The sequence below is a fragment of the Procambarus clarkii genome, chromosome 14 (assembly GCF_040958095.1).
Source record: "Procambarus clarkii isolate CNS0578487 chromosome 14, FALCON_Pclarkii_2.0, whole genome shotgun sequence".
Taxonomy (NCBI): Eukaryota; Metazoa; Arthropoda; class Malacostraca; order Decapoda; family Cambaridae; genus Procambarus; species Procambarus clarkii.
Genome location: NC_091163.1, coordinates 13,065,805 through 13,087,463, shown reverse-complemented (window position 1 = coordinate 13,087,463; position 21,659 = coordinate 13,065,805). Strand labels below are relative to the sequence as shown.

Below are 21,659 nucleotides of genomic sequence, written 5' to 3'. Positions count from 1 at the left end.
GCCTGGGATTGAACCCAGGACCACAGGATCACAAGTCCAGCGTGCTGTCCGCTCGGCCGACCGGTCCCCCAGGGCTCAGCTTCCGAACGGTGGGGACTGACTGCTCGCTCTCTTAAATCACTTGATTTTGCATTTTTTCCTCATTCCTTCACTTTTCTGCACGTGTCTCATCCACTAGAAAGCAAAAACGTGTAATGTTGTGGTTCCTTCCCTGTTGCCATTTTCGTTTTTTTTTTTTTTGAGATATATACAAGAGTTGTTACATTCTTGTACAGCCACTAGTACGCGTAGCGTTTCGGGCAAGTCCTTAATCCTATGGTCCCTGGAATACGATCCCTTGCCGCGAAGAATCGTTTTTTCATCCAAGTACACATTTTACTGTTGCGTTAAACAGAGGCTACAGTTAAGGAATTGCGCCCAGTAAATCCTCCCCGGCCAGGATACGAACCCATGACATAGCGCTCGCGGAACGCCAGGCGAGTGTCTTTCCACTACACCACGGAGACTGTTTCCTCATTATCCTCATCCTCACCATACCCTCTCTCACCATTCCTCCGTTTGTCGTTCTCTTCCTTGCCATTTCTCTGCCTCCTCCCATCTCACCAGCACAGCCTAATCAGTCCCTTCCACCTGGGCGCTAGGAGACTCGAACCGTGCACCCCACGTGTGTGAAGCTGAAGCTCTATCGACTGAGCTATTGAGTGGTCTTAATAGGGAAAGTTTCAGGCCAGTTCAGATTCACAAGCAATCCAAACGCTTCGTCCAAAAGAGTCTCACAAAGGACGTGAAAGACCAAAGAACACTGAAATATGCGGGATACCTCTACTGAACCTCCTTAAGCACGATCAGGTATGCAATATCTAACCAAAGGAAGATCCTGATTTAAGAGTATTGAGCCACAAGGGATACTATGATAAAGAGGCTGGCACAGAACCTATCGGAACAGAAGATGCATTCCCAACGACTCCTTAGAGCTAGAACCATTCAGAGCATTCATTCTTAGAGTTAGAGTATTCACGAAGCAGTTACGCAAGCACTTACGAACCTGTACATCTTTTCTCAATATTTGACGGCTTTGTTTACAATTATTAAACAGTTAATTAGCTCCGAAGCACCAGGAGGCTGTTTATAACAATAACAACAGTTGATTGGCAAGTTTTCATGCTCGTAAACTGTTTAATAAAGGTAACCAAAGCCGTCAAAGATTGAGGAAAGATGTACACGTTCGTAAGTGCTTGCGTAACTGCTTCCTGAATCTGGCCCTCGAGTCCTGGCGCTTCGACAACCCATAGTGTACCTGTCAGCCTGGCCACGCGGTGAACACGTGGCTTTGTTTATCAACAACCCACCCTTGTAGCAGGTGTCCAATTCTCCAGACGTATTATTCGAGATGAAGAATAATTTACTGTGCTATCACACCTTTGTCCGAAATTATCTCTATCAAACTGGGTTTTAAACATGCAAGTGACAATTATGTGAGGTAATCTATATTGTAGTAGAAGTAGGCAGCCATGAGTCTCAGGAGACTATAGAATTGCGGTCTGGTTATCGGTCTGGAGTGGCCTCTCCAGGGCGCTAAGCCAGGGTGGGTTGATATGGAGGAGAAGCTGTTACCCATGCAGCAGGTCCCACCCCTCTATGAAACACTAAGCTATCAGACAATAAAAATTCAATTAGTATAGTCCTTCTCTTCCTATTTTCTCCTCCAGAACCGTCAGTTACAATTTGTCTTTTTTGAGAAAATCAGTAGGAGCTGCGAAGGCCTTTTACTGATTTTCATTTTTAAATATGCCGGTCGACCGAGCGGACAGCACGCTGGACTTGTGATCCTGTGGTCCCGGGGTCGATCCCGGGCGCCGGCGAGAAACAATGGGCAGAGTTTCTTTCACTCTATGCCCCTGTTACCTAGCAGTAAAATAGGTACCTGGGTGTTAGTCAGCTGTCACGGGCTGCTTCCTGGGGGGGTGGAGGCCTGGTCGAGGACCGGGCCGCGGGGACACTAAAGCCCCGAAATCATCTCAAGATAACCTCAAGATATGCAAATACACGAGAATTGTTGCTTGTGAACCGCACTGTTGAAAAGCGATTAGAACAGATATGAAAAGAATCCTCCCGCGCCTCTCTGCAATCCGTCAATCTTCTTTTGCAAGCCATCAATCCCCTTTCCATCCCACCCCCACCCCTCCCAGCTCCCTCTCCGCCTCCCCTCCCGTCACCCTATCCCGTCCTCCGTTCCACCCGTCCTCGTCCCTGTCCACCTGACCCCCTCACGGCTCGTAATTGGAGTCTGGTCCACGGCGAGGCATCACCACCTGATATGTGGCTGTCACGTCACCCCCCCCCCCTTAGTCAAGTGTCAAGTAGGCCTCGACACAACAAGTGCCAAGTGCCAGCCTCACCCCCCTGACCCCCCTCCTCCCCCGTCCGCGTGTTGGGTTAAGCCTAAAGGGTCTAGGGGGTTTGGTTTGCTTTTTTGTAATTGCAAATTTTTCGTCTATGATTTTCCTTTTTTTGGCTTTATATTAGTCATACTCTTTGGTTTCTTGGGCTTCCATCTTTGTAAGTGTTGTACCGTAGGCCTAAATGTTCTTAATAGGCCGAGCTCCAGCTCTCTGACTCCTATCTTTGCAAACAACTAACCATTATATTGCTTGCCATATATATATATATATATAACTGTCAAAATTATGTCTGGCGTTAGTCTCTGTGACCATCACTGTTTCTACTTTATTTATACCAACAAGTATTTTGTACGTCTGGATCATGTTACGTCTTATTATTATATATCCTCAACAGAAGGGGTAACGCTGCAGTATTGCATGTTGATGTCAATACTGACATATTGACCTCCATGCTGACGTCACATGAGATGACATTGATGAATACCACATCAATTAAATAGAGATTGATGTTTTTGTTTTCTAACTGGAACTTGTTATCAATCAAACGCATATATATATATATATATATATATATATATATATATATATATATATATATATATATATATATATATATATATATATTGTAACTCAAACGCTTGTAACTCAAATTTTCATTTGCATAGATTTATGAGAATAGATCTGGCTGTAGGGTAATCGCTCGCTCGACCAATTGGCCGCCTCTAAAATGCATTTCAAAACAATAGCTAATGTATAATGCAGTTATATTTGGCCGAATATGAAATCGCTCTAAAATGCATTGCGATATTTTTATTTCTTTTTTTTTGGGGGGGGGGGGGGAGCAGTGGATTGAAGGGTGAAGCATTTAGTTAGTGGAGTTTATCGAGGCAGTGGAGGATGTTAGTCTATACAAACCTCCACTACGCATGACATTACAGGTACAGGTACCCCTGGTACAGGTACCAAAGGTACAGGTACTGTAGAGCAGCTGCTATAGCTCACGTGCGCTTTTCAACACCACAAAGAACAGCTTCTCTCATCTTAAAAAAAAAGTCTCGTTTTTCTCCCCCTTAACACAGATAATTAGAGTGGTAAGAGAATACACTTATCAGTGACCCGTAAAGCTGTCATCTACTCCCCCAGCTCCTCTGGTGTGACCTGACCTCCCAGGGCTCTGTGACCCCCCCCCTCTAACCTCACAGGGCCAAGTTACCCTTTGACCTGCCAGTGCTTCTGTGACCCTCTGACGTGAGGGTTGAATTCCGCCCCACACTAAAGGAAGAGGCCCGTGTCTCATGTGATGAAGGCGGGTGGTGGTGATGGTGGTTCTCGGGTAGTTTTTATGAGGTAGTGAGGATAGATTACCTTATTAGAACTCCCCCCTTCCCCCTGTAGGAAGGTCGTATTAAGATTTTCGTCAATATTGACATTGTAATTTGTACGGAAAGGCGGAGGAAATTGACTTGTAATCTCCAGTAGTAATATGTCTTGGGGTGAATTAGTAAGAAATTGGAAAGTGATGCGACATCTCTTGTCTCTCTCCTGTTACCTCTGTCCCCCCTACTCCTATTTCCTCTCTCCCATCCACCACCCTTCGTTTCTAGTCTCGTTTGCCTACTCAATCCTTCCGTCTCTTCCATCCCTTTCTTACTTTTATCCTTCCTTCCTTCTTCCCTCTACTCATCCATCTTTATTTATAATCCACGTTTTCTCCCTTCCTCTCTCCATCCATCTCTTCCTGTAATCCATTCTTCACTCACTCCTTCCCTTATCATTCCTCCCTCCCTCAATCCATCCTCCCTCTCACTCCCTTAATTTAAGTCCACCCTTTCCTCTACACTCTTCCTCCCTACCTCTCCCTTCTCTTCCTCCGCCCTTAATTCATCTCCTCATATTGCTGCACACTAACAGCATCATTCACAATCCATTCACCTGGGTCCTAAGAGACTCGAACCCTTGACCCCCAACGCATGTGAAGCACCATTCAACCCACCAGAAAAGCTACTGACCTCGAGAAATTTGCAGGGAACTTTGACTCCTAGAATCAAAATGGTCTTAAATTATGACTGGGACGGCTTAAAATGTTTAAATCTGTTTTTTTTAGAGCGCAAGCGGAAGACAGAGTTATTTACTCTTTGAGAAATATTATTAGATGAACTGGTTTCAAATCTGCGCTCGGAAATGGCTGTAGGTGAGACCAGGAGACATGGCAGGATGTGCAAAATGGCTTAATTAAAACAAGCAGAGGGGCAATAGGCACGCTGAGAGAGAAACTCTGTCAACAAGGGTTATCTTGAGGTTATCTTGAGATATTTCGGGGCTGAGCGTCCCCGCGGTCCAGTCTGCGATCAGTCCTTTTTTTAAAAGCATCCCGTAGCAGATGTCTAACTCCCAGGTACCTATTTACTGCTAGGTGAACAGGCGCATCAGGGTGAAAGGAACTCTGCCCATTTGCTTCCGCCTCGACCTGGGATCGAACCCGGAACCTTAGGACTACGAATCCTGAGCGCTGTTCACTCAGCCGTCAGATCCCCCAAGACTTGCGAACATTTCATCTATACTTAACCAGACGACCCAATCACCGTCTTAAAACTGGTACTTGAACGACACTTTCAAAGATACCTGATCACCCGAGCTGCAAGTGATGTCAGATTGCGAGTCGTGACGTCTTAACAGCCTGCTTGACGGACTGGTCGGAGACTGGGCCGCGGGGGAACATTGATCCTCGGAACCACATCAGGGGAAATCATGTCCCTTCCCCTACCTCTATTTTCACCTTTTCATTCTTACATCTTTCTATCTTTTCTTAATCTTTCCTACCTTGGTAATTTTTTCCATTTAATCTCTCTCTCTCTCTCTCTCTCTCTCTCTCTCTCTCTCTCTCTCTCTCTCTCTCTCTCTCTCTCTCTCTCTCTCTCTCTCTCTCTCTGGCGTTCCCTGAGTGACCTGTTTATGGCAGTTCCCCTCTCCTCTCTTCACAGAAACCCGAAAGGGAGAAAATTGGTCAAACTGAACCGAAAAAATATAATTTTTATTTATTTCTTTAATAATTTTGGCGTAATTATTACCAACAAATTATTATTAGGTTAACTTAATTTTATAATAATTAACTGGCGAAGGATACCGAAATAGGACGATAATTGTAATCAGATAACTGGAAATAGGAAGGAAAACGGAATGGGGCGGGGGGAAATAGGGAACTAGAAATGGGGATAGGCCTACAGCAACATTTCCATAGGCCTGAAAAGACGAGGAGGAGAAATCTCATCACCACCAAGAGATGAAAATCACCAAAATGTGCTGGAAACCCACATCAATTATTTTCACCGTTGGGTTTATTACCCAGAAACAACCACTATAAATATAACAACAATGGAATGAACGGTGTTGAAGCTTCAAAATGTAAAACAGATGTAAATAGGGGAAAACAGCTCCCAATTTTAGAGGGGATTTGTGCTAGAATCTAATTAATTTAACCCCTTTTTGTCATATTCAGCAAAATATATATACAGTTTATATTCTCTATCTCTCTCTCTCTCTCTCTCTCTCTCTCTCTCTCTCTCTCTCTCTCTCTCTCTCTCTCTCTCTCTCTCTCTCTCTCTCTCTCTCTCTCTCTCTCTCTCTTTCTCACTCCCTCAGGGCTCCTGGAGCAGCAAGAGTGCCAACCACTGTCAGGGATTACTCAGTTAATCTCGCCCTCTCCCCTGGCACTGTGGCACCTCCCCCTTGACACGCTGGCATCCTGCCCCTGAAACTGCCAACCTCCTCTACACACACTTCATGTCCAAACTCTTGATTTGTAAAATCAAGAGTTTACTCCGTAAACTCTTGATTTTCCCGTCTCCTCTTCCGCTTCCTGCATGCTGAAACAATTCACTAAGAGACCAAGAAGCTTAGTAAATGTGTTAATTGTGTTAAAAACTTAGTAGATGTGTTAATTAACCCCCCTGTGAAGAAATAGGGGCGTAATAGGCACTCTGGAAGCTAATTCCGTAAACATTAAGAGTTATAATCGGCCGACCTATTTCGGTGTTGAAAAGGGGGAACTTGATAAACCGCCTCCAAAGGGTGCCTGATCAACCGGATTCTGATTCGTGTATCAGACTGGGTGTAGCGGCGTCAAACAGCCTGATTGATCAGACCGTCAACTAGTCAGCTTGGTCAGAGGGTGTATTGATCCTTTGAACAACATCAAGGTATGATATATATATATATATATATATATATATATATATATATATATATATATATATATATATATATATATATATATATATATATATATATATATATATTCTCATGGATAAAACGAGAAGGAAGATAAAAGAGATTAGACACGATTGAAGGAAGAGGCAGAAGAGAAATGAACAGCGTGTATGAGGACTGAAAAAGAAAGGAGAAAGCGGATTGAAGAGTCAGGGAAAAGAGGATTTAAAGAAGAGAGAGAGAGAGAGAGAGAGAGAGAGGAGCGAGAAAGGAGAGTCATCTGGTAATGTGTTTAGTAAGACTCTACTCTAAAGTGGAAGACTCGGCCCAACACTTTATAAAGTAGAATACTTTATGTTCCACTTTATGCGGCTTTGTAAAGAGCCTGGCCTCAGCCCAGGCTCGGGGAGTTGAAGAACTCTCTATACCCTCTCCAGGTATACTCCAGGAGAGCATACTCCTAGTTTTTTAATTTATAATTTGTATTGTTTTGTGTATGATAAACATTGTTGCTTTAGACTTTATTTAGACGAATTATTCGTTATCTTCTCCCGTTATCTCCCGTTATATCCTGTTATCTTCGTCGTTGCGTTTCCTTCGTTTATCTTTCGCTTAATCCTTTTTCTGTTTTCTCTATCTTCTTCTTGCGACATATTTATTATAATGATATAATTGCTGCAATCTCTCTCTCTCTCTCTTTCTCTCTCTATCTCTCTCTATCTCTATCTCTCTCTATCTCTATCTCTATCTTTATCTCTATCTCTCTCTCTCTCTCTCTCTCTCTCTCTCTCTCTCTCTCTCTCTCTCTCTCTCTCTCTCTCTCTCTCTCTCTCTTTCTCTCTCTCTCTCTCTCTCTCTCTCTCTCTCTCTCTCTCTCTCTCTCTCTCTCTCTCTCTCTCTCTCTCTCTCTCTCAAGCACTTGATTTTAATATATTTTTTATCTGTACTTTTATTAATTTTCAGATATTTTTCGATTCGTATCTCTCATTGAATATGATGTTTGTTTTAGCTTATAAATTTTATGCGTTTTTAAGACATTAAGTAAAAATTGATTGAGTTCGTATCAGAGATTTTGTCGGCTTCTTTTTTCATCTTTTTACTTCTTAGTTTTCAGGCTTTTTACCAAATTTTTTTTATTTATATCAAACTTTTACGACAATTTAAAATGCAACTTTTTTGTAATTACAAGATTTTTATATTCTGACTTTCTTTTTAGAAACTTTTATAAACTTTTGTTGTCGCCAAGTTCTGTTGTATTTTAAGACTTTATTTGTTTTTGTATTAATTTAGGGCTAATATTGTATGATACAGTAGGGATTGTAGGGGATTGATTGTGATATGTCTGGGGACTCTGTATAGAGATTTATATAGGTTTATAGCCTGGTAATTGCTCTTCAATTATGGTAGGCCTATTGACGTAGAGTCTGTTCTCAGTTGGTCTACACAAGAGCTCTTTAATGAGGAATACACGTGAGCTCTCTCATGGTGTATAGAGCCTCTGATGGGGTAGAGGAGAGAGAGCTCTCTCACGGTGTATATACAACCAAGAGGTCACCCACAAACAGGGCTCGGTGCTTGCGGTAACCCGGCCGGGGGCTCATTTATTGGTCCTGGTTCGAGGGTCGGGGTTTACAGCAGGCTTGAGAACTGTGGTAACTGGTGTGGAGCCGCGTCATCAAGGGTCACTCTGTTATGCCGCTGATGTTAGCCTTTAGCCTCTGGTTCCCTCCCCACCTGCTTATACCCCCTATTTTTCCCTGCTTCTACACCCTTTTTCCCTGCTTCTACACCCTTTTTCCCTGCTTCTACACCCTTCCCTTGGTGGGCTTTTCTCCCTTGCCACTAGTCACCACTCCCTGTGGGTATGTGGGCCTGCGGGCCGCTCCAAGCAACAGCCTGGTGGACCAAACTCTCACAGGTCAGGCCGGGCTTGGGGAGTAGAAGAACTCCCAGAACCCCATCAAGCAGGTATCAACTAGGTATCCCTGGACCTATTCTATCTGGTCCTATCCGGCATATAACACCTATCTTCGTTCAAAACAGGACCATATAAAGAGGATATAGCACCCAAACATTAACCCCCCCTCCCCATTGTCTGCTGGATTGATCTGTTAGCTCCTGGACCCCGTCTCTTTAACCGTCTGTTGTCTAATGTGCTGACTCTCAATATATTTGTTTCTATCATATTAACTACATGTTAAACATATTCGTAACACACTCATATACCCCCAGGAAGCAGCCCGTAGCAGCTGTCTAACTCCCTGGTACCTATTTACTGCTAGGCGAATAGGTGCATCAGGTGAAAGAAAAGCTGCCCATTTGTTTTTCTGCCTCGCCTTAGACAGAAACAAACTTGAAACCCTGAGCGCTGTCTACTCGACTGTACTCACCTAGTTGTGCTTGCGGGAGTTGAGCTTCGGCTCTTTGGTCCCGCCTCTCAACTGTCAATCAACTGGTGTACAGATTCCTGAGCCTACTGGGCTCTATCATATCTACATTTGAAACTGTGTATGGAGTCAGCCTCCACCACATCACTGCCTAATGCATTCCATCTGTTAACTACTCTGACACTGAAAAAGATAATTCTAATGTCCCTGTGGCTCATTTGGGTACTCACTCATCTTGTGAGTGGACTCACCGCCATAGCAGCATGTACAACACCCCCCAATAGGAAGAAAACCCGCTGGGTTGTACATCCTGTCGTTATGAAGCACGAAACCAAAATTGAAAAGATACAAAGGTTTGCAACAAGACTGGTGCCAGAGTTAAGAGGGTTAAGCCACGAGGAAAGGCAAATAGAACGAAATCTCACAATCCTAGAAAATAGAAGGAATAGAGGGGCTATGATCACAACATACAAGATACTGAGGGCAAGGATACTGATAGACAAGGATAGCCTCTTCAGATTGAGAGGAAAACAGGACAAGGGGACACCAGTGGAAATGCAACAGAGTCCAGGGAATGTAGGGACTCATGCCCTGTACCTGTGGTCAATAAGGGGAATGCACTGAAGGAAGTTGTGGACGCCACCTCCATTCACATCTTTAAATGCTAGATTCAACAACTTAACTGAACGTCAGAATAGTTCAATGTGTAACGCAGTGTAGGGCAGATAGACGGGGCCTGAAGAGTTAGACCTTACTCTCTCATAGACCATGTTAGGGAAGCACTACTAGGTAAAAACCCTTCCTAGTATCCATTCCACCCTCCCAGCACCCATTCCACCTTCCCAGCATCCATCCCAGCATCCCAGGCCCCCATCCCAGCATCCCAGCCCTCCATTCCACCATCCCAGCACCCATTCCACCTTCCCAGCCCCTATCCCAGCATCCATCTCAGCATCCCAGCATCCCATCCCACCCTCCCAGCATCCCATCCCACCCTCCTAGGTCCCTATCCAACCCTCCCAGCCCCTATCCCAGCATCCCACCACCCATCCAACCCTCCCAGCCCCTATCCCAGCATCCCACCACCCATCCCACCACCCATCCCACCACCCATCCCACCCTCCCAGGCCCCCATCCCACCCTCCCAGCATCCCAGCACCCCATCCCACCCTCCCAGCCCCCCCCCATCCCAGCATCCCAGCACCCAGCCTCAAGACAGCCAGGAGAATTGGACCCTCTGCCCGCCGCTGTAGAACAAACGAGGATGGTGTGTTTCCCCGAGCGTCCAAGGCGGCGGCTGCACATGGAACCTATTAGGGGAATCGGATTGCTTACCCACAGAGGATCGGATCCCCTTACCCGAGCACTGGTTTGTGGGGAGGGAGGGTGTGTGAGAAGGGGTGGTGGGTAGGTTTCACGTGGGGGGAAAACTAGAAAAGGGAAATAGGAGAAGGAATGGGGGATGGGAGGGAGCGAGGGGAAATAGTGCACCTTCCACTCTGTTGCTATCCTGTGCCTTTTCAACTCATAATATAGATATCATAATATATATCATATGGGAAAATAGCCAAAATGGTCAGGTTCCAAACCTGCACAATGACATTACAACAAACCTGAGTGACAGATATGGAAGCATAACCCATGTGGAATAAAAAAAAAAAAATGTAGCATAAGCACAATTATGTCTGCTGTATGTGAGGATATTTCCTTGCTGTATTGTATGTGCATATTTTATTATTGTATTTTAAATAAAAGATACAAAATATATATATTGAGGGAGAACACAGTATTCACCTAGTTGTACTCACCTAGTTGTGAATACAACTGAGTGAGTACAAGTGAGTACAACTGGTGACTGTATGTGGCCCTGCCGGGTGCTGAAACAAACAGCCTCACGAATCAGGGAATCAGCAGGAATAACGGGTTCTAGGCAATGGTAGAACTATGGAAACAGTGCACAGGTAATCCACTCACGAAGGAGCGAGACTTGAGATACAAGAAGATAGACTCTGGCTAGTTGCTATGAGACAGGGCCCTGGAGCTATTTCATAGTTCATTTTCTGCAAATCTAGGTTTGGAACACACACACACACACACACACACACACACACACACACACACACACACACACACACACACACACACACACACACACACACACACACAATATATCAAACATTAAAAACGTGATGTGGTGGAGGCAGACTCCATACACAGTTTCAAATGTATATATGATAGAGTCCAGTAAGCTCAGGAATCTGTACACCAGTTGATTGACAGTTGAGAGGCGGGACCAACGAGCCAGAGCTCAACCCCCACAAGCACAACTAGGTGAACTAGGTGAGTACACACACACCACGCCCCCCACAAACCACTACACATACACTACACTACCCATACTTCACATCTGACACATGTAAACGCTCTCACATGTTTATAAGAAACTGCTATCTTCGTCGGGACGCCCAGAGCCTGACACTGAAGACCAACACACCATGTACAACTATGTGTGTGTGTATGTGTACTCCCTTAGTTATATCATGTCATATCGCATATCGTAGCTATCATATCTTCATTTGAAACTGCGTATGGAGTGAGCCTCCACCACATCACTTCCTAGTGCATTCCATTTGTCAACCACCATGACACTGAACAAATATATTTCTAACGTCCCTGTGGCGCATTTGGGTACTCAGTTTCCACCTGTGTTCCCTTGTTAGCGTACCACCCGTGTTAAATAATCCATCTTTGTCTACCCTGTCAATTCCCCTGAGAATTTTGTATGTGGTGATCATTTCTCCACGAGCTTTTCTGTCTTCCAGCGACGTGAGGAAGTATGTGTGTGTGTGTGTACTGTGTATGTATGGTTTGTGGCAGCTTGGTTTGTTTGTGAGTGTCCACAGTGGACTGGTCGACTAACATTTTTGCAAGTTGAGTGTTGATGGGTCCGTACTTGACATGCACGGAACACACACATGTGTATGATACACATGTGTGTGTGTATGATACACATGTGTGTGTGTACATATACACATGTATAAGACACAGGGTACAAGTGTCTCGGAAGATGGACAAGGCCGGTCCATCTTGCTCAGGAAATTCCACTCCCATTTGAAAACACTTGTAAGATTGTGAACTAAAGTCTTTTGTGTTTTATTTATTATTGTTTGGCATTAACACGGCTGGCGTTGTTTGCGTACAAGCAAACACTGCTCTCTCTCTCTCTCTCTCTCTCTCTCTCTCTCTCTCTCTCTCTCTCTCTCTCTCTCTCTCTCTCTCTCTCTCTCTCTCTCTCTCTCTCTCTCTCTGTCTCTCTCTCTCTCGCTCCAAGCACCAATTCTGTATCAAGCAAGTATCACATGTCAAGCCTGACCTCAGACCGGACTTGGGGAGCAGAATAGAACTAGAACTCCTAGTGTTCCATTGTACCAGTGCATTGAAGTATTCCATTGTACCAGTGCGGGAATAGAAGTAGAACAGAACTAGAATTAGAGCGAGTAGAACTCCCAGAACCCTCTCCAGGTACGATCCACTGGCTTTATATTTATCCAGCGTAAATATCCAAATAGCTGTCACACGATAAATACAGACCCTATAGGCCCTTAACAACTGAAAGAACAACAAAAAGGCTCCATTAGCTCTGAAACCCGGAAGAATACCATTCCAAGTTCAATCCCCCGACTGTCCAACCCGCCAAACACAGACCGAAACTACGACGTTGGTACAACGTTCGAACAAGTTTTAACACCTCCTAACCAGTTACAACAACCAATATAGCAAGTTGTAACAACGTTCTAATACGTCATAAACACGTTAAGCCAAGATGTAACAACTTTATTGCAAGTTGTAACAAGCGGAAAATAGAGACAGTTTCGGTTTGTGTTTCCAGGGAAGTGGTCGGGCATCATGCCTTCAATCCCTCTAGTACTATATAGTTCCATGTACTATGCAGTGGTATTGCAAAGTATCTTGGTATCTTGGTTACCTTGAGGTGATTGGTACTTTCTCTTAGTAATTACCCTACCTTACCTAACTGTATTGCTATCAAATACGTAAGGTAATTACAGGTAATTACAACAAAAGGTAAGGTAATTACCTTACCTTACCTAACTGTATTGCTATCAAATACGTAAGGTAATTACAGGTAATTACAACAAAAGGTAAGGTAATTACCTTACCTTACCTAACTGTATTGCTATCAAATACGTAAGGTAATTACAGGTAATTACAACAAAAGGTAAGGTAATTACCTTACCTTACCTAACTGTATTGATCCCAAATACGTCATTAATATTTGTCTCAGTTCTTGGTCAAGCGAAACACAAAAATAATCTCATTTAAAAACAGTTTTTCATACAAAAACACAAAATTAAAATCTCCCCCCCCCCTCCCCTGATTTCCTAAAAAATTCTGAAAAGTGTTATTAGTCCATTTACAGAAATAGGAAAGGGATAATTTTTTTTCCCTAGAAGAACCTTTTAAAACAGATATCTAAAATTATCCACTAAGAGTCCCGGTTCTCTAATTAGCGCTAATATCAGACTGTGGGGTCGTTTGCCCTCTTAACACGGCTTTGGAAGCTTGTTTGTGGTGGTCGCTAACGACCGGATCAAGTCGTCTTCTGTTGTTCTCAAAGCCAATTCAACCTGTCCTTACAATGCAATTCTAGTTTACCTGGATTGTATCTTGGATTGGGAGTTCTGGGAGTTCTCCTATTTCCTCAAGCCCAGGCTCGGTGGCCAGGCTTAATTTGTGAGAGTTTGGTCCAACAGGCTGTTGCTTGGAGCGGCCCGCAGGTTACCTTGCGATGATTCCGGGGTTTAGCGTCCCCGCGGCCCGGTCCTCGACCAGGCGTCCTCGTTGCTGGACTGGTGAACCAGGCTGTTGGACGCTGCTTCTCGCAGCCTGACGTATGAATCACAGCCTGATTGATCAAGTATCCACAAATCCTCGCAGGCCCACATATCCACCACAGCCTGGTTGATCAAGTATCCACAAATCCACGCAGGCCCACATATCCACCACAGCCTGGTTGATCAAGTATCCACAAATCCACGCAGGCCCACATATCCACCACAGCCTGGTTGATCAAGAATCCACAAATCCACGCAGGCCCACATATCCACCACAGCCTGGTTGATCAAGTATCCACAAATCCACGCAGGCCTACATATCCACCACAGTCTGGTTGATCAAGTATCCACAAATCCACGCAGGCCCACATATCCACCACAGTCTGGTTGATCAAGTATCCACAAATCCACGCAGGCCCACATATCCACCACAGCCTGGTTGATTCGACACTTCTTGAAGAAAAGTATCCAGTTTTCTCTTGAAGATGTCCACGGTTGTTCCGGCAATATTTCTTATGCTCGCTAAGAGGATGTTCAAAGCTCCTTGCAACATTAATAAGACTGTCTTTGAATATAGTCTTAGGCTTCTGCTTATTCGAAACTACTTGAAATCTAACGCTTTTCAAGACGTGAAAAAAAACAGCTGGCTTGAAAAAGGCTTGAAAAAGGGTGTTTAACATTAAGGAAGAAAGTGAGACGCAGAGAATGAGTTCTTAACAAGCTACAAACAAGACCCCGCTCTAATGGTTGTTTACGACTTGTTTGCGGTATTATTTTGAGGGGTGTTTGAGGGTTGAGACGATGCGGACCACAACAGGCTGGTGGCTCTGAAAGTCTAGTTCTCTTAAGCTGAACTCTTGGCCGTGGTTAACGAGAGAGTTCTGCGCCTCTTAGTTACTGGAAGTTTGGACTCGTTACTTCAACCCTTTGTTTTGTCCGGGTTTGAAGAGGTCTCTTAAGAGTGGGACGCAAGGAGCTTACACACTCTTAACTGTCCCGTCACTATCTGTCTGTCTGTGTCTGACTGTCTGTCTGTCTGTGTCTGACTGTCTGTCTGTCTGTGTCTGGCATTCTGTCTTTCTGTCCTCTCTCTCTCTCTCTCTCTCTCTCTCTCTCTCTCTCTCTCTCTCTCTCTCTCTCTCTCTCTCTCTCTCTCTCTCTCTCTCTCTCTCTCTCTCTCTCTCTCCTCTCTCTCTCTCTCTCTCTCTCTCTCTCTCTCTCTCTCTCTCTCTCTCTCTCTCTCATGTCGTTTCGAGGAACTTCAAGCATGAATCAACACAGCAATCGCCTGAAAGCCGGCAGCAGACTAATTGACCAGCCACTTCTACATGTGGAAAAACAAACTGAGGAAAAATTCCCCACCAATAGAGGTGGTCATTATTTTAACGGAGCTTCTTTCCCTGTTTTGTTTTTAACAAAAATTGATGTGTAACAAATTATAGAGCAATTGTAAAATCAAGGATTGATGTAGATTGATATTTTAATTGGCAAATAATTGGACGGATAACATATACCCCTATATGGGAGCTCACATATATATATATATATATATATATATATATATATATATATATATATATATATATATATATATATATATATATATATATATATATATGCAATTGACGATCACAAAACACTGATCATTTTATGCGGAAAATCCACAGAGAAATATGAAATGAGTCTGGTGTTGACAAAGGCTTTAACAAGCCGAAACGTTCACCTCATTTCATATTTCTCTGTGGATTTTCCGCATATATATATATATATATATATATATATATATATATATATATATATATATATATATATATATATATATATATATATATATATATATATCGCGCTCTGTCATACACAGTACTTTAACCACTTCTTCAGCAATTGTAATGAAGACTGGTTAGTCCTGGAGCTCATTAACTGAATTCCAAGACAGACCAATCCCCGGCAACACTTGGGGTTGCAAATTGGGCACAGTTTTTAATGAAATCCTGAGGCATGCCGCGCTGAGCCTACAAATGTGAAAGAGAGCTTGAGTGATCCACAAGCCATAAATCACTTAAGAACTGTACGACCCAACCAGGATTCGAACCTGCATTACCGGGGCTTAACCCCCTAGTGTACACAGGTTATCTTGAGGTTATCTTGAGATGATTTCGGGGCTTAGCGTGCCCGCGGCCCGGTCCTCGACCAGGCCTCCTTTTTGTCACCTCCTCGCCTGTTACTAAAAGTACTCAAGAAAGGGATGGTTTCAACTCCCCAATAAGGATTTCTAAGGGTCAGTGATCCCCCTAACAAGTTACTCCTGAGGCCTGGTGATCCTCACTCCCCATATGACACCAGCGAGAAGGTCCTCAAGTCAGCACAAGTCATCAGGTGCTAATTATTCTAAGATCTGGAGGAGATAATTAGGGAAATTGAGGCAGTTAGGACGAGAGGACAGCCTTTGTGTGCATAGACGAGCTTGGGAGGAGAGAGAGAGAGAGAGAGAGAGAGAGAGAGAGAGAGAGAGAGAGAGAGAGAGAGAGAGAGAGAGAGAGAGAGAGAGAGAGAGATCTAGTCGAAATGGAAGGAGTAACACCAGTCTTAAGGGAAATAGAGTTTCAAAGGAATAAAGAAGAGAAAGGAAGAAAAGAGAAGTGATGAACTGAGAATAAGATTCGCGTGTGAGTGGGAGGAGGAGGAGGAGAAGGGGTGAATAGAAAGGAAAGAAGAGAAGTACGAAATAGGAGTAGATAAGCAGGAATTTTCTTTCAACTAGTCAACCCTTTCACTTTATCCTGGGGTCGAATCATGTGGTTATAATATTTAATTTGGTAGCTAAATTGTTTATTTTATTATATTTTGGTGTAATTATTTAATTTCGTGAGACTGCTCCTGCTGCTATGTGTACAGTTTCACTCAATTACGACCAAACCTCTTCTGCAGGGGTTACCTTGAGATGATTTCAAGGCTCAACGTCCCCTCGGCCCGGTCTCACTAAAATTTCTATTTCTAAAGTTTCACTAAATTTCTATCAACGGTGGCCGTCTTTCATAGCTTTGAAAGCAGGGGTGAAAGCAGAAGAAAATACTCAAGACGTTTTCAGGGAGAATCCTTCAAAGAATATCCTTCATTCTCTTCTCCTAGGCTTTCAGACCCCTCCCCCTTCCCCTTTCAGTCAATTTTCAACTATATTATTATAGTTTAGTCCACAAGGTCAGTGTCATGAACCATGATATAGATGCGTTATCAAACAGATATCACGTTAGGGCTTATTATATAGTCAAATGTGAACCATAAGTAGGCACTTATATGCAAATAATCATTTATATCTTTTTGTTATTTGATAAAATATTTACAACCACCTTGTGTTTGTCCTCCCTATTAGGACCCCTCCATAGCTCGTGGAGGGGTGCTTCCCTTGTCCTTCCTTCCCTTATCCTTCCCTTGTCTCTTAAGATGTTAATAAGTGGCCTTATGAACTAAGCATCTCATATTTCTCTTATCATCTTTATACGATGCTTGACAAACAGCCATCTTCTGTTGGGTGTGTGTAAGACCAGTAGCCGCTTGGGTCTTGGTCTAACAATATCCTCACTCTCTCTCCCAAGTTGGCCTCCATGAAAGACCTCCTCAGACCGACAGATATAACCCCGTGATCCCCTCTTGAGAGACGGCTAAACGCTAGCAACATCTTTGATAGCAGCTCCAGTTATCTCCTGCCCCTACCTACCTACCTACCTACCTACCTCCCTCCCTCCCTCCCTCCCTCCCTCTCTTTCTCCTTCAGGGAGCCATGTCGTATCGTCCTGTACTACAAGCTGGTCTTGTCAGAGAGTGAGAAGCCCCACTTGCATGCGTTGATGGATGGGAGTCAGGGCTATTGCTGCTCCTGAAACTCTCTCTCTCTTTCTCTCTCTCTCTCTCTCTCTCTCTCTCTCTCTCTCTCTCTCTCTCTCTCTCTCTCTCTCTCTCTCTCTCTCTCTCTCTCTCTCTCTCTCTCTCTCTCACCAGCGGAGAAGAATGCCTACACACGCGCTAATTACGTTCCGCTGGTGTTATAAATGCCTCACTATTATAAACTTGGGGCGATTAATTAATAGTTCCAGAGAGCCTTCCTGGCTGTTGCTAAATGACTCCTCCACATGGATATCTTTCCTTCAGTGTTCGTCGCTTCAATACGAGTTTGTTTTGGATTCGCGTTATCTTTTTCTTCTCTTTTTTTCTTCTTTACGTCTCAAGATCAATCCGATATGATGTGAAGGCGCACGCAGTGTGGGGGAGGGGGGGGGGCGAGACTTCTCCTTGAACTGGATAGTCTGTCCAATTTTTTCTGTGCTAATTACAATGTGTTGCGGATAATATATGATATATTAGCTGGTGTCACGCTAATCTGTTTACAAACTGCACCCTCCCCCTCCCCCCCTCCCCCCCACGAAGGCTTGTTACCGCAGCGTTACTGGATGATGTCCCAATTTCTGTCACGTCTATCATTCTTAGATAACGCTGGCTCACGATAGCAAGTTATATATTAGGCCATATTTTTTTTGTTCTGGAATATTGTGTGAGTGGCTGTTATGTTGTTTTAAGGTAACCTCTTGACCTCTGGTGACCTCCAACAGGGTGGGGCCTGCCGCAGACCTTCAGAGTGGCGCCTCATAGCGTGGAGGTGGTGGCTGGAAGCAGTGTGACCTTATTTTGTGAGATCGACAACCAGCAAGGAAAGGCTCAGTGGACCAAAGATGGCTTCGCGCTTGGTGAGTACACATATTTTATTTTTTGATGCAGTAGGTGACTTGTTTGGGGCAGTCACTCATCCTGAGTGAATATATATATTCCCCCACTCCCCTTCTTCAATAAGGACAGTATTGAACAACATCACTCATCCCGTGAACATACCCCCCTCCCCCCCCACCCCAAAGAGACAGTATTGAACAAAATCACTCATCCTAGAAACATACCCACCTCCCATTGGGACTGTATTGAACACCATCACTCATCCTGTGAGTGAACCTTCCACCATAAGGACAGTATTGAACACCATCACTCATCCTGTGAGTGAACAGAAACCCCTCTGTGTCTGTTCATCCTGGTTCATGTAACTACATAAAGCTATGACACAGCTGTCTCAATTGAACAAATCATCATTCGAATCAATTGAACAATTAAACAAATCAGTAGACAAGCAGATTCATATCTTGCAACTAATTCCTAAGTTACTCTACGGGAAAGAAAATGGGATTGGGGGGGGAAGGAATCTTTTAAGAAAATTGTCTAAATGTGACCAAAAAGATCTTTTTTTTCCTCAGTGAGGTACTGTATTACACATTTATAATGTCTGTTAAGTAGGTACAGTGTCTTAAGTAGAGGGATTTCATGGTGAAGATGGTGAGGTGAGTAGTGATGTACTCACAACATCTTGGAGTTGTAGAACAGGTTGGGCAGGTGAGTACTGCAGTCTAGGTAAAATTGAGAGGGGTATTTTCAAGAAATTTTTGTGACAGATGGTTGTGACCACATCACTGCCTTGTGACCACATCACTGCCTTGTGACCACATCACTGCCTTGTGACCACATCACTGCCTTGTGACCACATCACTGCCTTGTGACCACATCACTGCTATTCAGGAGGCCTGGTCGACGACCGGGCCGCGGGAACACTAAGCCCCGGAAGCACCTCAAGGTAACCTCAAGGACCAGGTCTCAGATCACACTAGGTCACTCCCATGGTGTCCTGGCTGACAAGGGCTCACAGGTTCAAGGCGCCAGGTAACACCTTCAGGTAACCTGGGAGGTATTCTCCCACGGTCAGAGGAGTCTGTTGTCTGAGTAGACTACATGTGTGTGACAATGTCTTCCTCGTGGTCAGACATGGGCACATTATTCTTTATTCACCACGTGAACATTTCTCCTTGATACACACACACTCACACACACACACACATACACACACACACACTCACACACACTCACACACACACACTCACACACACTCACACACACACACACACACATACACACACACACACACACTCACACACACACATCACTCATCACTACGAGGGGCCTCGTAGCCTGGTGGATAGCGCGCAGGACTCGTAATTCTGTGGCGCGGGTTCGATTCCCGCACGAGGCAGAAACGAATGGGCAAAGTTTCTTTCACCCTAAGTGCCCTTATTACCTAGCAGTAAATGGGTACCTGGGGGTTAGTCAGTTGTCACGGGCTGCTTCCTGGGGTGTGTGTGTGTGTGTGGTGTGGAGAAAAAAAAAAAAAAAAGTAGTTAGTAAACAGTTGATTGACAGTTGAGAGGCGGGCCGAAAGAGCAAAGCTCAACCCCCGCAAAAACACAACTAGTAAACACAACTAGTAAACACACACACAAGGATAAACTATTCAACACTGGCGGTACACGAACAAGGGGACACAGGTGGAAACTGAGTACCCAAATGAGCCATAGGGTACGTTAGAAAGAACTTTTTCAGTGTCAGAGTAGTTAACAGGTGGAATGCATTAGGCAGTGATGTGGTGGAGGCTGACTCCATACACAGTTTCAAATGTAGATATGATAGAGCCCAGTAGGCTCAGGAACCTGTACACCAGTTGATTGACAGTTGAGAGGCGGGACCAAAGAGCCAGAGCTCAACCCCCGCAAGCACAAATAGGTGAATACAAATAGGTGAGTACACACATACATATGTATGTATATATATATATATATATATATATATATATATATATATATATATATATATATATATATATATATATGTCGTACCTAGTAGCCAGAACTCACTTCTCAGCCTACTATTCAAGGCCCGATTTGCCTAATAAGCCAAGTTTTCCTGAATTAATATATTTACTATAATATTTTTCTCATGAAATGATAAAGCAACCCTTTTCACTATGTATGAGGTCAATTTTTTTTTATTGGAGTTAAAATTAACGTAGATATATGACCGAACCTAACCAACCCTACCTAACCTAACCTAACCTATATATATATAGGTAAGGTTAGGTTAGGTAGCCAAAAAAAGCTAGGTTAGGTTAGGTTAGGTAGGTTAGGTAGACGAAAAAACATTAATTCATGAAAACTTGGCTTATTAGGCAAATCGGGCCTTGCATAGTAGGCTGAGAAGTGAGTTCTGGCTACTAGGTACGACATATATATATATATATATATATATATATATATATATATATATATATATATATACCCTAGGCCCATGGGGTGAGAGTGCAAGAAGGTTTCTTAAGGATCTTGGTTCCAAGCTCATTGACACCACAAGAGACCCTAGAGCAGCAAGTTTTCTCTTTCAGCGCCTCAGTGTCGCGATCCAGAGGGGAAATGCCCGCTGCATCCTCGGTTCCTGCCCGGCGTCGGAGGAGTTCGAGGAAATCTACAGCCTCTAGGAAGCGAACTTTTTCTTGTGTCCTCTTAATGTTCATTTTTTGTATAAAATCAGATATGTAACTGTATAACCTTGCATAATAAAGTGTACATCATAATAAAAAAAAAGGGGGTGGTAGGAGAAGTGAACACTCTTTCGTATTCAGAGTTAAATGTCAAGTTTTTCCTGAGTGCTCTGTGTTCCCTTCTCTGAGGCTGTGGGTCCCTATAATTACACCAGTGGTGGTACCCCCATATATATATATATATATATATATATATATATATATATATATATATATATATATATATATATATATATATATATATATATATATGTAACTACATAGGCACTGTTATCTCACATGTTTGCGAAACGTGAAGAAAAATTCCGGCCAAATATGACACTGCTCAGGGGAAATAAAGCGACACCAAAGTTAA

The 21,659-nt window shown here is 43.7% G+C and overlaps 1 protein-coding gene across 2 annotated transcripts in view; it reads left to right on the top strand.

Moving 5' to 3' along the window:
* LOC123771721 (nephrin) overlaps window positions 1-21,659 on the top strand; it is a 179,097-nt gene that overhangs the window by 40,177 nt on the left and 117,261 nt on the right. For both annotated transcript variants that reach the window (XM_069324401.1, XM_069324402.1), the window contains exon 2: window positions 18,453-18,587. In XM_069324401.1, coding sequence (XP_069180502.1) covers window positions 18,453-18,587 — 135 coding nt within the window. The remainder of the gene's footprint in view (window positions 1-18,452; window positions 18,588-21,659) is intronic.